General features: G+C 42.2%; 1 protein-coding gene across 3 annotated transcripts; it reads left to right on the plus strand.

Moving 5' to 3' along the window:
- Positions 1-489: 489 nt before the first annotated feature.
- Positions 490-9,307, plus strand: LOC119329479 (putative acyl-activating enzyme 19). 3 transcript variants are annotated; one of them, XM_037602533.1, is made up of 17 exons: positions 490-717; positions 821-1,246; positions 1,450-1,643; positions 2,254-2,454; positions 3,276-3,995; positions 4,163-4,887; positions 5,090-5,165; positions 5,246-5,332; positions 5,762-5,805; positions 6,071-6,179; positions 6,267-6,326; positions 6,512-6,596; positions 7,248-7,312; positions 7,680-7,739; positions 7,946-7,990; positions 8,295-8,398; positions 8,476-9,307. In XM_037602533.1, exons 1-17 carry the CDS (start codon positions 495-497, stop codon positions 8,690-8,692), a joined length of 3,441 nt encoding a protein of 1,146 aa, XP_037458430.1. In that variant the 5' UTR covers positions 490-494; the 3' UTR covers positions 8,693-9,307. The 3 variants fall into 3 exon arrangements, with proteins under 3 accessions (XP_037458430.1, XP_037458431.1, XP_037458432.1); XM_037602535.1 differs by lacking the exon at positions 490-717 and having other exon boundaries at positions 836-926; positions 1,025-1,246; XM_037602534.1 differs by lacking the exon at positions 7,946-7,990.
- Positions 9,308-14,037: the final 4,730 nt, after the last annotated feature.

Genomic DNA, 14,037 nt, shown 5'->3' on the forward strand with positions numbered 1-14,037 from the left:
CTTGGTATAAATCTTAATTTGGAACATAAAAGGTATAGGCATTGAATTTAGGTTTGGTTTGGAAACCAATTTACAGAGAAATGCTTCTTTTACTATCGTGTGCTAGGTCTTCTGAATCGCTTTTTGTGGATGCAAAGAAGGAATCCTTTGTGTTCGGACGATGTGTTGTTGTTTAAGATATCTGTCAGCTTTGTTGATTATCTTTAGGAATTTCTTTCTGCTGTGTTGAATTTTCGACTCAAACCATGTGTAAATGCCCTTCGCCTATAGGAGTATACAAAGTGTAAATGTATTTTCGACTCGAACCATGTAACAAACTGAAGATTTGCCGGTTCAAGAAAAACAAAATTGAAGATTTGCGCTTCTCAGCGTTGGGGAAACGGCTCCGCACAGTACACAAACTGAGCTCGAAGGCGGATTTTGCACTATCCGCTTCCGCTAGGGTGTCGGTTTAATTTCCTTCTCCGCTGGCGCGCGCCGAGCTCGGCGGCGGAATGGCGGCGGCGGCGGCGGCGGAGGAGCCGTGCTGCATCTCCCACGCCTTCGACCGCGCCGCGCGCGGGGACCCAGCCCGACTCGCTGTCGTCCACTCGGGCGACGGCGGGCGCCGCTTCGCCTGCGGCGACCTCCTATTCGCCGTCTCCTCGCTCTCCCGCCGCATCGCCGCCGCGCTTCCTCGCCCTTCCACCGACCATCCCGGCGACGACGAGTCCCCAGGTGCGTGTGTGAGCTGCGATGCACTCGGCTGATTTGTTGTCTGCTGTAATTTCGCTCCCAACCCCCTCCCCCCGCCTATCTGACCCTGAATTTGGAACCCTAGGCTGCTCGGATCGACAGAGGGGAGGCGCGGGCGCGACGCCTAGGGTCGTTGGGGTGTACGCCTGGCCGTCTGTGGAGTACGTCGCGGCCGTCCTCGCCGTGCTTAGGTGCGGGGAGGCGTTCCTGCCGCTGGACCCATCCTGGCCCGAGGATAGGGTCCGGTCAGCTGTCTCTGCTTCTAATGCGGTGCTAGTCGTATCGGCAGGGGTTTCGCATGAAGACGATGTTCTTAAGGGCAGCTCTTGCCCTGTTCTGCGATTCAATGGTGACATCCGATGTCGGCAAGGGTCCGATGATGTAGAGGCTGGGGTAGGTGGAGATGAACTTGTTTGGCCTTGCGAGCGCAAGAGGCCGCGGGGGTTCTGCTATGTGATGTTCACGTCCGGTTCTACTGGAAGACCCAAAGGTGTTTGTGGAACAGAGAAAGGTAAACATTCATACTGTTGTGAAATTACTTATGTCATCAGCGTTGCTCTGCTTCTGAATGACAACGGAATTGATTGGCATGTTTCTAGATGCTAGCCTCTTGGTAGACTTCTAGGTTACTATACTAGGCGGTTCCGATTGAATTTTAGGTTTGGTTGAGAAACCAAGTTACTGAGAAATGCTTCTTTTACTATCATGGGCTAGGTCTTCTGAATCGCTTTTTGTGGATGCAAAGAAGGAATCCTTTGTGTTTGGATGATGTGTTGTTGTTTAAGACATCTGTCAGCTTTGTCGACCATCTTCAGGAGTTTCTTTCTGCTGTGTTGACTAGCACAACACTGGTCATTCCCCCCATTGATTGGAGAGCTAATCCAACATCGTTGGCCAACTTGATTAAGGTTTCTTGGCTTTCACACGTGTGTTTGTTATTGTTCTAGTGAAAATACTTCCATGTGTTTGGTTTCCTTATCCAGTTAGTTTTTTTCTTTGCAAAAGGTATCTTGTCAAAATCTCCAAAGCTTATTACTTGAATAATATTGCTTAGGAATCTGAGAAATAAAACTGCATTTCGAGTATTCGGTTTCATGTTGTGGAATTATCATTTAACACTGAGAAAATAGGATAAAAGTGAGGATGCTGTTTTGTTGGCATGCTTGCTTCCATTCAACTTGCATAATTTACAGTCAGGGTTTCTGACTTCCCAACTCAAGTCATATGTTCATGTATGCCCAAATGTGGGTAGCTTCTAATGTATGTTAGCATAAGATTTCGTTTCTCACTATCATTGGCAGAGATATTATGTAGCAAACAGTATTTATTGTTTGCCGCCGTTGTGATCAAGGGATAGTCTGAAGCTGTTTCCTGTTCAACTTGAATAGATGCTTGACAAAACAATAGCTCCTACTCCTAGAATGCTATTCCTGATTTTCTTGGTTCATCGTTACCTTACTCCCTTGTTCTTTTTGGTATGACATACATTGTGCTTGCATTTGGCTCATGTTGCCGCAGGCATATCGTATATCAAGGATGACTATAGTTCCGTCGCTGATGGAGATAATACTACCCACCCTGGAGAAAAATATTTCATGTGGATATAACTCTCTTAAGATCTTGGTATTTAGTGGGGAGATTCTGTCATTAGTGCTTTGGAAGAGAGTTCGTGAAATTCTGCCAGAGACTACTATCATAAATTTGTATGGAACAACAGAGGTGAGAAAGTTACCCACCAAATATTTTCTTTTTTTTTTCAGAGGAGATCAAGTCTATTTTCTCTCTCTGATACATTCTTACTCTTACCTATTGCTTTCACTAGACAATGCCAGTGCTAATCAACACTACTTTGGACAGCCGGCTGAATTTTCCCAACTTGGCTATTAATAAAAAGGATGTTTAAATATTTTCATTGCATTCACATAATTGAGTTATCGGTGCCATCTTTATGCAGATAAGTTTAAAACCTTCTAAAAATGTCATACAGAATTAGGCTTGAGACAGGGAGTTCTTTGCTCCTGCTATGGATGTACATTTCCTCCCCAAGAATTAGGCTCGTGACAGGGAGTGCTTTGCTCCTGCCATTGGTACATCATTTACTAACCACAGTTTTACTGCTATCTATTAAATGTAAATTTAGGGGAATCATTGTAATGAGTTGGTATGCCATAATAAGGACTAAGTGCTCGAGTTCCCTACTACCTCTTACGCCCGGAGATGAACTTTAAAACTGAATCTGTGTCCCTTTTTCATCCTGAGATGTTAAATTGGTCTGGAATTACGACACAGAAGAGATACATAGAGTGTTGCAATCTGAGCAACATGTTAAATAGAAGAACAGAAATGGCAGACTTCTGTCCCTAATATCCATCAATCTATGAGCTCAGTTGCATCATTGTTTCATCTCACTGGGAGCTTGAAATTACTGTTGTTTCTTTTGTGCTATCTTTTGTTCAGTTTACTCCACACAGGGACTGGTTGAAATTAAAGTGTTGGTGTTTATTATGTATCTTTATTCAAAATTTGTACTTGTGTTTCAGGTTTCTGGTGATTGTACATTCTTTGATTGCAAAGATCTCCCTGCAATTTTAGAGTGTGAAGAAATAACCAGTGTACCGATTGGATTTCCTATTGCAAATTGTGAAGTTTTTCTTGTGACGCATGCTGGGATGGCAGATGAAGGTGAAATTTGTGTCAGTGGAGCATGTTTATTCAATGGTTATTTAGCTGACTTTCTGAGGAGTAATCACACTGAAGGCAGTGAAAGTTCAACATACTACAAAACAGGTGATTATGCTCGACGGCTGAAGGCTGGTGAACTTGTTTTCCTTGGGAGAAAGGACCGTACAGTAAAAAATTATGGGCAGCGTTATTCACTAGAAGAGGTAGAATCCATCTTAAAGGAACATCCTGCTGTCAGTGATGCTGCAGTTACTTTCCAAAGTAAAGGGTCTCCAGATTATAATGCATACCTGGTGTTTAAGAATAAGGATGAAATTGTGAAAGACAGCCTGCAGTATAGAGAAGTAAATTCTTCTCAAGATATCATGGCATCAATTCGAAGTTGGCTTATCAAGAAGGTTCCACCAGCTATGATTCCAAGCTTCTTTCTCCACGTGAAGTCCTTACCTTTGACTTCTTCAGGAAAGGTTGACTATGTCAAGTTATCAAGTTTGGAGTGTGCATTGGAACCATGTGGAATTGAGCAAATTAAGTCTGGAAGTGGTCCAATTAATCCATATTTACAAGTTATTAAAAAGGTTTGTTCTTAATTCTAAGTGTTGTCCCTTGTTTTTGATTTTTTGCCTGAAAACTTGTTTCCTTTTAATCTGGCATTTATGTTTTTTCCTTCTTTCAGTTTTTATTTATTTTTGGATAGTGTCCATTCATGTTCATGTTGTACTGACGCCGTCTCTATCTACAATAGGCATTTTGTGACGCCCTGCTTGTTGATGAAGTTTCCGAGTTTGATGATTTTTTCACCTTGGGTGGTAACTCAATTTCTGCAGCCCATGCAGCCCACAAGTTGGAGATTGACATGAGACTGCTTTATATCTATCCAACCCCTTCTAAGCTTTTGCACGCTTTAGTTGTGGAGCATAGTAATTTGGTTTCTCCTACTGATGAGCCTCAGCCTAAGAAGGGCCTGAACGTATCTACAAGCATACATGGACTATTTGACCCGATTGCTGCAAATGCGGATGATAGTTATCATGGAGGCAAGGCACGGATAAATGGAAAGCGCACACATTATCAAATTGCAGAGAGTTATGGAGATGAAACAGATGGCCAGCTTAACAAATATCCATTCTCTCCTGATGATAGATACCAGGTAAACGGCCTCTACTTGGATACATGCTTGAAGGACAGAAACAGTGTCATAGGGAGTCAGTGGATCCTGAACTTCTGTTTACACAAGAAGTGGTCTATTGGGCGTTGCAACAGATTTATGCATGACGATGAAGGGAAGCTGCAACTTGAAGATGTTTGCTCATATGTTTCATTCAACAAAAGAGGTTATCTTCAGGAACTTTGGAACATTCCTTTGGGTTCATGTGTTGATGCCTCACCTTTGCTTGTCCTGAACAATGGGATGATAAACATATTTATTGGGTCGCATTCACATTTATTTCTCTGCATTGATGGTTCCAAGTGAGTTTTGCTTGCTATTTCTTAGTCATTGTTCTTTTTCTTATTACTTTGAATGCTAAATCCTCGGTCTGGTGCACCACGTATGCTCTCATGCTGTTCTTATTGATTCGGTTAATTTGAATTTGATTCAATGAGATAGCAGTTCCGATCTGACATATGCATACTGAATATTTTTACAATTTACTTCCAATTTATTATGCAGTGGTTCAGTGAGGTGGAGTGTCAAATTGGAAGGACGTGTGGAGTGTTCTGCTACTATTACTGGTGACTTTTCAGAGGTGACCTGACTCTTGAACTAGTTGACATAGCAGCTTGCCAATCATTTTGCGATCTAGCTCATCATTAATCTGCTGGACAGGTTGTGGTCGGATGTTATAAAGGGAAAATTTACTTTCATGATATGTTGACTGGTAAACTATCTTGGACAGTTCAAACAGATGGAGAGGTACAATTGCTGCATTTTTATTTGAAATATCTTTTAAACCTCACTTTGAAATATGGCAGCTGTATTTTCATCCCATCTCTGAGGAACACTAAGAATGACAAGGGACTGATTATTTTGTGTGCTCGACGTAAATAAAACTATGATAGATGTCAGCTTTGGGATGTTTGATTTTCAGAAAATCTTCCTGACTGTATGTTCATGTTGAGTAGGCTATAGTTCTTTAGCTGCTGCAAGTGAAATTGTAAAGGGGCCAAATGGCACGCTTAAGTTATGCAAACACCCATGATGATAGCATTTCTAGCATATGGAAGTTGATAATGCAGTTACTAAGTTACACAATGATTATTTTGTTACAGCGTACATGATGGAACATATTAAGCATGTAATGTTTTTGATATTTCATATCCCAAATTAAGAAGCTTCTTTCAGGTAAAAATGCAACCAGTTGTTGACAGGACAAGGAATTTAATATGGTACCATTCCATAATCTTTCTTGTGTTTCTTCATCATAACACTACTACCACTTGTTACAGCTCTCTCTGTATATATCTTTTCTCTCCATTTAGATGAAAGCACATTTGTTATTACGATAATAAAATGTCGTGTTTTCAACTAGAATGAGTGAACCAATGATCTGTCTACTCACTCTTCAATCATACAGAGACACAAGTTTGCACAATAGATGACTGTACTGCTGTTAACCTTTTTTGTTAAATATATGCTGTGTATGGTTGTCAGGTGTGGCTCTTATGATCATCATTTATATGCACTAAATTACAAAGATCGTTGCTGCGCTTACAAAGTATCTTGTGGTGGAAGCATCTATGGTTCTCCTGCTGTGGACATGGTATTTATACTGATTCACAGCATGCATCTGCCTTAAATCTGTGCAAGGGCTCTATTGATCTTGTGTCATCTGGATTGCTTCTTGCAGGCACATGACAGGATCTATGTTGCATGTACGAGTGGCCTTGTAACTGCAATATCCCTTGAGGTGACTTGCGATATATTCCCCGTGATAACTTTAAAGGAGAAAATGTGCATGTTTTTCTTTTCTTTTTATCGTTCTGTGTATTGTTTCCATGGGAATTGTGTGCAGCAAAGCTGGTAATAGAAAGTAAAATAATTAGCAACGACTGAATATCTAGAGTCTTGACCGGTTTCTTTTGGTGGTAGCAGGTTCCATCATTCAGAATAGTTTGGCAATATGAAGCCGGGGCAGCAATTTTCAGTTCTCTTGCCATCGATCATCAAAGTGGAAATGGTAATTCTTAAGCTAGCAATGGGGCATGAGCACAGATGTCTTGCAATATGTCCATGTATGTTTTATGATTAAATTTCCTTGACACAAAAAGAGTTAGGAGGATGCAACGTTAAAGGTAGCAAGAGCCAGTCGATTTTAGGAGTTGGTCCACATCCAGATTTAATTTTTGAAAAATCACCTTTTCACCATTTAGTTAATGCCTACTTTTTCATATGTATTTCAGAAATGTTGAAATTTTTGTGCCTACTTTTTCATATGTATTTCCCAAATGTTGAATTTTTTTAGCGATGCACTTTTTTTCATCCAAGATTTTCAAGTTTCCTTGTAAAATTTGAACCCCGTAAGTTCCTCCCTGGCACGGCAGCATCTGAGCATCAGCCAAAACCATTTATTTTAAACGTGAAACTGATGGGGAGGCCCCAAGAAAATTGTGCAACCGTGCATGTCTCGAGCATAGTTTTGGCTAGCTATGTGGCATATGCTTTAAGGTGCCAAGTTTAATATTATAAAAATCAATTAAACATAACATGTGTATGGACCTCAGCCAATGTGTGGGTTCGATAAGGAATGTACTGGGAATTTGCTATGTACATTCAGTATTTTTCACTTAAGGATGCCAATTTATACTGATTATTAACTTTCATTTTGTAGTTGTTTGTTGCTTGGTGAACGGTCTGGTGATCGCATTGAACTCAAATGGCACTGTTGTCTGGAAGGTGGAATAGCTCTTCTCCCTGTTGTGTTTGTGAAGCTATTGTTGCAAAGTTACAGTTCTGCAACAGAATGATATACAAAGGAATAGTTATTCTTTTAGAGTTGTCTGGTAGACACACCAGACATCTGCTAGACTAAAGCTAACTATCCAGCCTACAGAACTAACTAACATTGAGCGGAATACTCAGAGAACAATTGTAGTTTGTGGATGCCAATTTATGTTTTAGACGCCCTTGTTTTTAAGTCTTGTCGTATCAATATTTTATTTTATTTTATTTTTTGTTATTTAGTATTATTACATACTGTCAATTTTGTTAGTATTATTTAATGTTTTATTGCAGAGCCATAACAAATTTCTTTAAAACCCAGGCAACTGTTGGTGGTCCTATTTTTGCTGGTGCATGTGTGTCATCTGCCCTTCCTTCTCAGGTATGGTCTTTGTTTATCAAAGTCTCGTTTGTCTTATGTAGTTTTATGTTCATATTATTCCACAGTATATTATTTAACTTTGAGAATTCTGAAAAAGGTTATTTCCTCACGAGCTAATTGCTTGAGCTCAACAACAGTTGACAACTTTTATGTGGTCCCAATTTGAAGTAAACTGAACCAAACTTTTGCATACATGTCAATGGCAGGTCCTGATACCTTCCCGTGATGGAAGTTTATACTCTTTTGATATTGTAAGTCTTACTGACTGAACTTCCAAATGTCTCTTTTGAGACAACGCAATCTTTTCTACGGGCATTAGTGAGAGAGTAGCATGCTGTATTTTTTACACTTCATTTCTTGAAATACAGTTGATGATCATAGAATCTCTCCCACGGTTGTGTTTACTTATTTTCTGATGTCAATTTAGCAGCTGCGGGTAATTTTCAAGTTCTTTTTGTGTTAAACAATTGAACTTTATTTATTGCATTATTGGTTTACTAGGAGATCTGGCTTATCTTCACATTTAGTACTTAAACATTAATGATTACACCACAGACATCTGGTGATCTTCTTTGGTCATATGACGCCGGCGATCCAATTACTGCATCTGCTTTTGTTGATGAAGTGTTATCATCAACGCCATCTGGAGCATCAGAGAGGTACTCGACATATAGATAGCAAAGTCTTATAGCAAATACTAGGTGTCAAGAAAATGTTATAGCTGTCCTTTATGCAGATTTGCTTGTATCTGCACAAGTTCTGGGAAGGTCCGCATCCTTGGTATTAGAGCTGATGCTGAGCAAGAGAAAGATGGTTACTCTGTGCAAGAGTTTGCAGCCATGGATCTTCCTGGGGACATCTTCTCGTCACCCTTGATAGTGGGTGGGCGCATCTTTGTTGGATGCAGAGATGATCGGCTACATTGTCTCTCAATCACTAATCCATTTAACTGAAGTGAATAACACGTAATCTAGTTTCCCTTGCTACACCAAGCTGCTCAGCATCGTATCTTCATCCTGCGGTGGTTCAGCAGCAAGAGATGCACAGTACTTAGATATTAGACACATCCAGTCAAACTGTTTTGCTTAGTGGCCAATAGAAGAATTATTGGTGATGTCCCCCGTCTTGATGATTTGAACAATCTACAGAGAAGAAATGCAGAAGATACCGGTGCTTGGGTTTCAAAGGTTGGATTTCCACGCTGTAAATCTTTGGTTAAGTGCTTGATATTCAGTATCACAAGCACATTACAACCTTACTGCAAACTGAGTGTACTGGGTTCAAAAGTGGAAGCAGAGCTATAAACAGCCCTCGCTCCTTCGCTGCGAAAAATACACCTTCAAGCTTGGTTAGCATACTGATAGGTCTCTTTTTATGCAACAGAATTTTAGGTTTTTAGTTAGAATCAGAATTGTTGGTCGAGAGCAACATTTTGAATTTGTACATACGCTGATGTTTCAAGGCAGTGTAGAAATATATGTAATGTACCAAAAACACTCCTGATCAGTGATCAGCAACATACAGCTGGTTCCAAGTTCCTCGTTCGAATGTTCTTATATACCGTTGAATTGTTCCAGCATTTCGAAGTTATGAATTTGTGGAAGAACACATGATTGACGGCATAGTCTTGCACCAAGGACACACAATGTTTTGGAGAGGCAGTACGCCATCGACTCTACCATGAGCGGTGATAGGGATGCATCTCCCATCTGTTGCCCACTTCCATGAACATCTTAACGACGCTGTCCTTGGGTTGGAGCCCATCCAGCAGCTGACAGCCTGTTCAAATTTGTGTGCTGATGTTGATCCCAGAGTATTTTTCACTGTGCTGATATCGACTCTTAAGCACGACGATGCTAAAGCTGTTCTCAGCTGCAAGCCATCAGTGTTCAGGAGACTATGAACATGTAGTAATTTGTGAAATGCAATTTTATTTCTGATACCTCCTAAATCTGGATTGGACCGGCTTTTGCGAGACCTAATCCAGTGGACATGTATAAGCCACTAGTCTTCATGAGGCCTCTGCGGCATGTAAGTAATGTGTGAAATGCAATCTGGATTGAACCGGCCATTGCGAAACCTTATCCGATAGAGATTTATAAGCCACTAGTACGTGTTCAGGAGACTACCACATGTAAGTAATGTGTGAAATGCAATTGTTAAGAGAAATATATTCCATTCAGTAGAATGAAAACAAATGAACAATAAACGGTACCATTGTATATGAAAGACAAAAAAAGACACACTTGCTATGGAAATGCCTCCATAGGTGCAGGCCTGGGGTGAATCAATCTCATGCATTCCTCCTATCCAACTTCCAAATGTTGCTAACTAACAAAATAATAGTAATTAGTTACGAGCTTATGTGAACCTTTCGTGGTTCAGTTTGTAGTTACAGAGAAACATAGATTAGCCTATAATTACACACAAACCAAAATATACTTTGTAGTTACGATTGAGCCGAAGTTACGATTTCATTTATTGACAGCAGGCAAAATTAGAGATTCTTAGAAATCTTTAGAGAAGAACATGCTCCAAATAAGACTCAGCAGCTAGCCATGCATAAAGCTCGTCACCATCACCGACAGAACGAGAGCATGCTAGGGACAACCCACATAGGTTGCACCCTGCTATCACGACCCATGAATATGAAGATGTTTGGATTAAATTTGGAGGTGGGCCCATTTCCCTGTAGTGGCTTTCCCAACTCTAGTGCAACCCAATGTTTAGAGTCATGGTTATAGCAGTATACGCAGTTGCTCCTCCCTCCCCATATCTCTGGGTTCATGCAAGACAATGCCTGACTTCTCTTGTCGGTGCTGATGAATATCGCCCAATTCTCTAGCTTCTCCATCTTCAGCCATAGTGCAGGTGCAGTCGATAAGTCAAGGCGGAAGACTTCGAAGGTTACTCCTGTTACTATAATGGTTCCTCGCAAGGACACCAAGAGAAGCATATCGCCGCAAATCACCAGCCATCTATCGGAATGGTGCCATTTCCTAATCATGGTCGACTCCATAACTGGTATTTCCTGTATGCAAATCTGGGGTGTCAATTGCACTTTGAAGAGTTTGAGATCGGAATCGATGCCAAAAACACGCCCTTTGAAGACCACTATTTGCTTGATTGGTCCATCGTCAGGAGAACGTCCCACCCAATATTGACTACCAACACGCCAAAACAAATTGCGCGATCCGATATCAACAACGATATGTGAGTTAGGTGATGCTAGAGGAGCAGTGAGGGCAGCATAGAAGATCCCGATGTCCTTAATGACCGGTAGTTTTGGGGATGAGACACTAGCACCTGTGAACACGTCAACAACGAGGCATGATTTATCTCTTGAGAAAATGAGATGACCATAGGAAGCACCACTGAAGCGAAACCCTTTTAGAGGACTTGGTGGGGTATTGTTTTCACCAAAAATACTATGTAAGGGAATCTGGCAGCACTGGTAGGTGTCTTAGTTTGCTATATTAGTGGCATGGCATGGCCGTGTTCGTACCAGCTTGTTGATCATGGGAGGATGACGTGGAAAGCACATAGGGACATCAGGCTGGAGAAGGAGAGGTGGGAGGAGTGGCACCAAGGTGGAGAAAGCGGCACGCCTAGAGCGACAGGTAGCAGAAAAGGCAACAAGATCGGAGAACGAGACCAGGCCCAGCCGAGCAATGATAGAGTACAGCAGACCCTCCGGGAGGTCTGGCCACCCTCGCAATCTGTACATGGTGGCGGTGACAAAAATGTAACATGCCTTTTCCTCGCAGGTAATTGCAGTTTCCCTGCAACAGATCACCAAAGAAAGGCATGTTTTAGAAGAAAGGACCGAATAACAGAAAAGTAACAGAGTGACCAGTACAAGATCTTGATATGCTAGTTGTAATAGGCACAGAGTCATGTCAATTAAAACATATTACAAAATCCCAGTGACGCGATAAACTGGCAAGATTCGAGAACATTGGATTTCCGTCTAATACGTTGCTGCTAATTAATGTGTCCTAGATAACAACAATAACCAAACACAGTAATACTTCTGAAACTACCTCCTCCAGCCTCCCCTGCAGCCTAAACCTTCGAACACTCCATGAACTCGGACGAATCGCCTACTGATGTCGTACTAGCACTGGTGAAACAAGGCCCGGACAAACGCATTCGGGGGGCTGCACTTTAGTACGGCTGTGGTGGCACGAAAGGAACAAAATGAACGCAGAGGGTCGATTGCGAACTCAGTGGAGATACACAGTAAATTATTCAGGAATTGATGCGCCAAGGCTTCACACGGAAGAGATCCGAGCACTGTTGCTGTGGCCAGCGATTTAGCTGGACAGCATGTTTGATGGATTGTCTCGGAATCGTTCTATCTCCAGGAAAAAGAAGGTAAGAATTAATCAATCGCCATTGGTGATCTGATCTCTTGCAAATCAGAAAGGACAACACACCCAGGATAATATGATATGGAATAACCTCGAAACAGGCTTTCGCCCCGCTTTATATATAAAGCACCAACCATATACAAAAGCACACGGCCGAACGATACAAGATTGTGAGGTAACCCTCTTACAAAGCCGATCCCACGATAAACGGGAAACGTAGACCGCAGGAGCATACGAGACCGAAAGATAACACAGGAAGACCTAAGCAGTGGCGGAGCTAGACAAAAATGCTTGGGGGGGCCGAAAGACAAAAAAAATCCAAGATGAGCAACTGCTGCTGAGAGCAAATTTATAATAAGTGTAGCTGGGTCTTAGTTGACTGACACTTAACCAAGCCTCGGTCGAATGCTATAGTATATAAAAAAACTGAAGAAAAGAATGTACAGTTCTCTATGCAAGACCTAAGGGATATAGTATCGACCGAGACATAACGAAGTCTTAGTCGACGCAGACTTAGTAAAACTGATTTATAATGTGTATAGTCCAATACAATCAACCGTTGACCAACTGCCACTTAGAGAAAAAATTGTAGTGCCATCACCAAAAACTTCCCAATTAGTTAGATCAAGCCACACAAGAAAAAACCCTAGTTTGACTCATTGTACATCAGATTTAGGTTGTGCGTCACGGCGGGGGCAGCTGGTTGAGATGAACCACACCACATTGTTATATTGAACGAGTCATCCGCTGCCTAACTACCTCAGCTAGTCATGTGCTGCCGCTGCTCTATCCATGCACGAACATGCCCTACATTTAGGATTTGTATGCAATCTATCTATCGAGTGCCTGCACACTAGATATAATTTACACGCATGAGCTGAGAAGCAGGTGCCTGAAGATGGGTTAGTTCGTTGCTGCACTATGCGTGAAGATGGATTAAGCCGAGCTGCAGCCAGCAGGGCCACTGCTACCTAGTAATGAAATAAAATCGTTTGGGCTGGGGGGGCCACGGCCCCCTCAGGTCTTAACATAGCTCCGCCGTTGGACCTAAGAACAGCGCCACACTACATGATGAGGTAACCCTCTTGAAAATCAGAAAGGACAACACACCCTGGATAATATGATACGGAATAACAATAATGGTGCTGCTTGCCGCTTGGTGTTTCTTTTCCTAATACTGCTAGCTTACTATGGTTCTTGCATGCACCGGTGAGGAGGGCTCCCAAGTATGCACCGGTGATGAGTCATGAGATAAGCCATGGAAGTTAGGATTCGGTTGACCTAACTAGGGAGGGTGTATATGTATGTATACCTGACGGACGGCGAGTGGAAACAGAGGATATGGCGACGGCGAAGATTGCAGCGGAGACGGAGACGGCGACGGCGACGGCGACGGCGAATATTGCAGCGGAGACCTCCGGCTCCAGCGGTTGATTTCGACCTACCGGACGACGGCAACCGAGAATAGTTATCAAGGTGGGCTGGGCTGGGCTGGACCGTCCACGTGCCCGAACCTGGCTAAAACACCCACGCAGGCTACGCGGGCTGCAGCACAATTGGCTTAACCGGTCGCCCACGCTCTGGCTCGGCTTCTTTTTCTTTCGCTCTCGCTTTTGTGGGAGCAACTAGTTAACGAGCGCTCCTTCCGGAGTCTCGCAACGATCAGCGCCACTTGGCGCGCTCTCAGCCATTCGCCACGTGTCATGCTCTAGACGCTCCCTTCGGATTTTATTTTTTTATTTTTTCGCACGCGTTTTCGGCTTTTTAAACGGTTTCTTTCCGGTTTTTTTGACGCTTTGGTTTTCCCTAGTCTTTCTTAGCTTTTCGATCAATTTTTTTTCGAAATTTTCTTTTTGCACGGAAAAAACGCGTTTTCTTTTTTTTTTCTTTCGCGAAAGTCACGGTTTTTCTTCCACGAGAGGCAT

The sequence above is a fragment of the Triticum dicoccoides genome, chromosome 7A, assembly GCF_002162155.2.
Source record: "Triticum dicoccoides isolate Atlit2015 ecotype Zavitan chromosome 7A, WEW_v2.0, whole genome shotgun sequence".
Taxonomy (NCBI): domain Eukaryota; kingdom Viridiplantae; phylum Streptophyta; class Magnoliopsida; order Poales; family Poaceae; genus Triticum; species Triticum dicoccoides.

Bases quoted from the DNA above. Each gene is read 5' to 3' on its own strand.
- LOC119329479 (XM_037602533.1), top strand. From the start codon at position 495: ATGGCGGCGGCGGCGGCGGCGGAGGAGCCGTGCTGCATCTCCCACGCC. The intron at 4,888-5,089 runs GTGAGTTTTGCT...TTTATTATGCAG, and splicing joins CTCTGCATTGATGGTTCCAA to TGGTTCAGTGAGGTGGAGTG. The intron at 6,597-7,247 runs GTAATTCTTAAG...TTCATTTTGTAG, and splicing joins CGATCATCAAAGTGGAAATG to TTGTTTGTTGCTTGGTGAAC.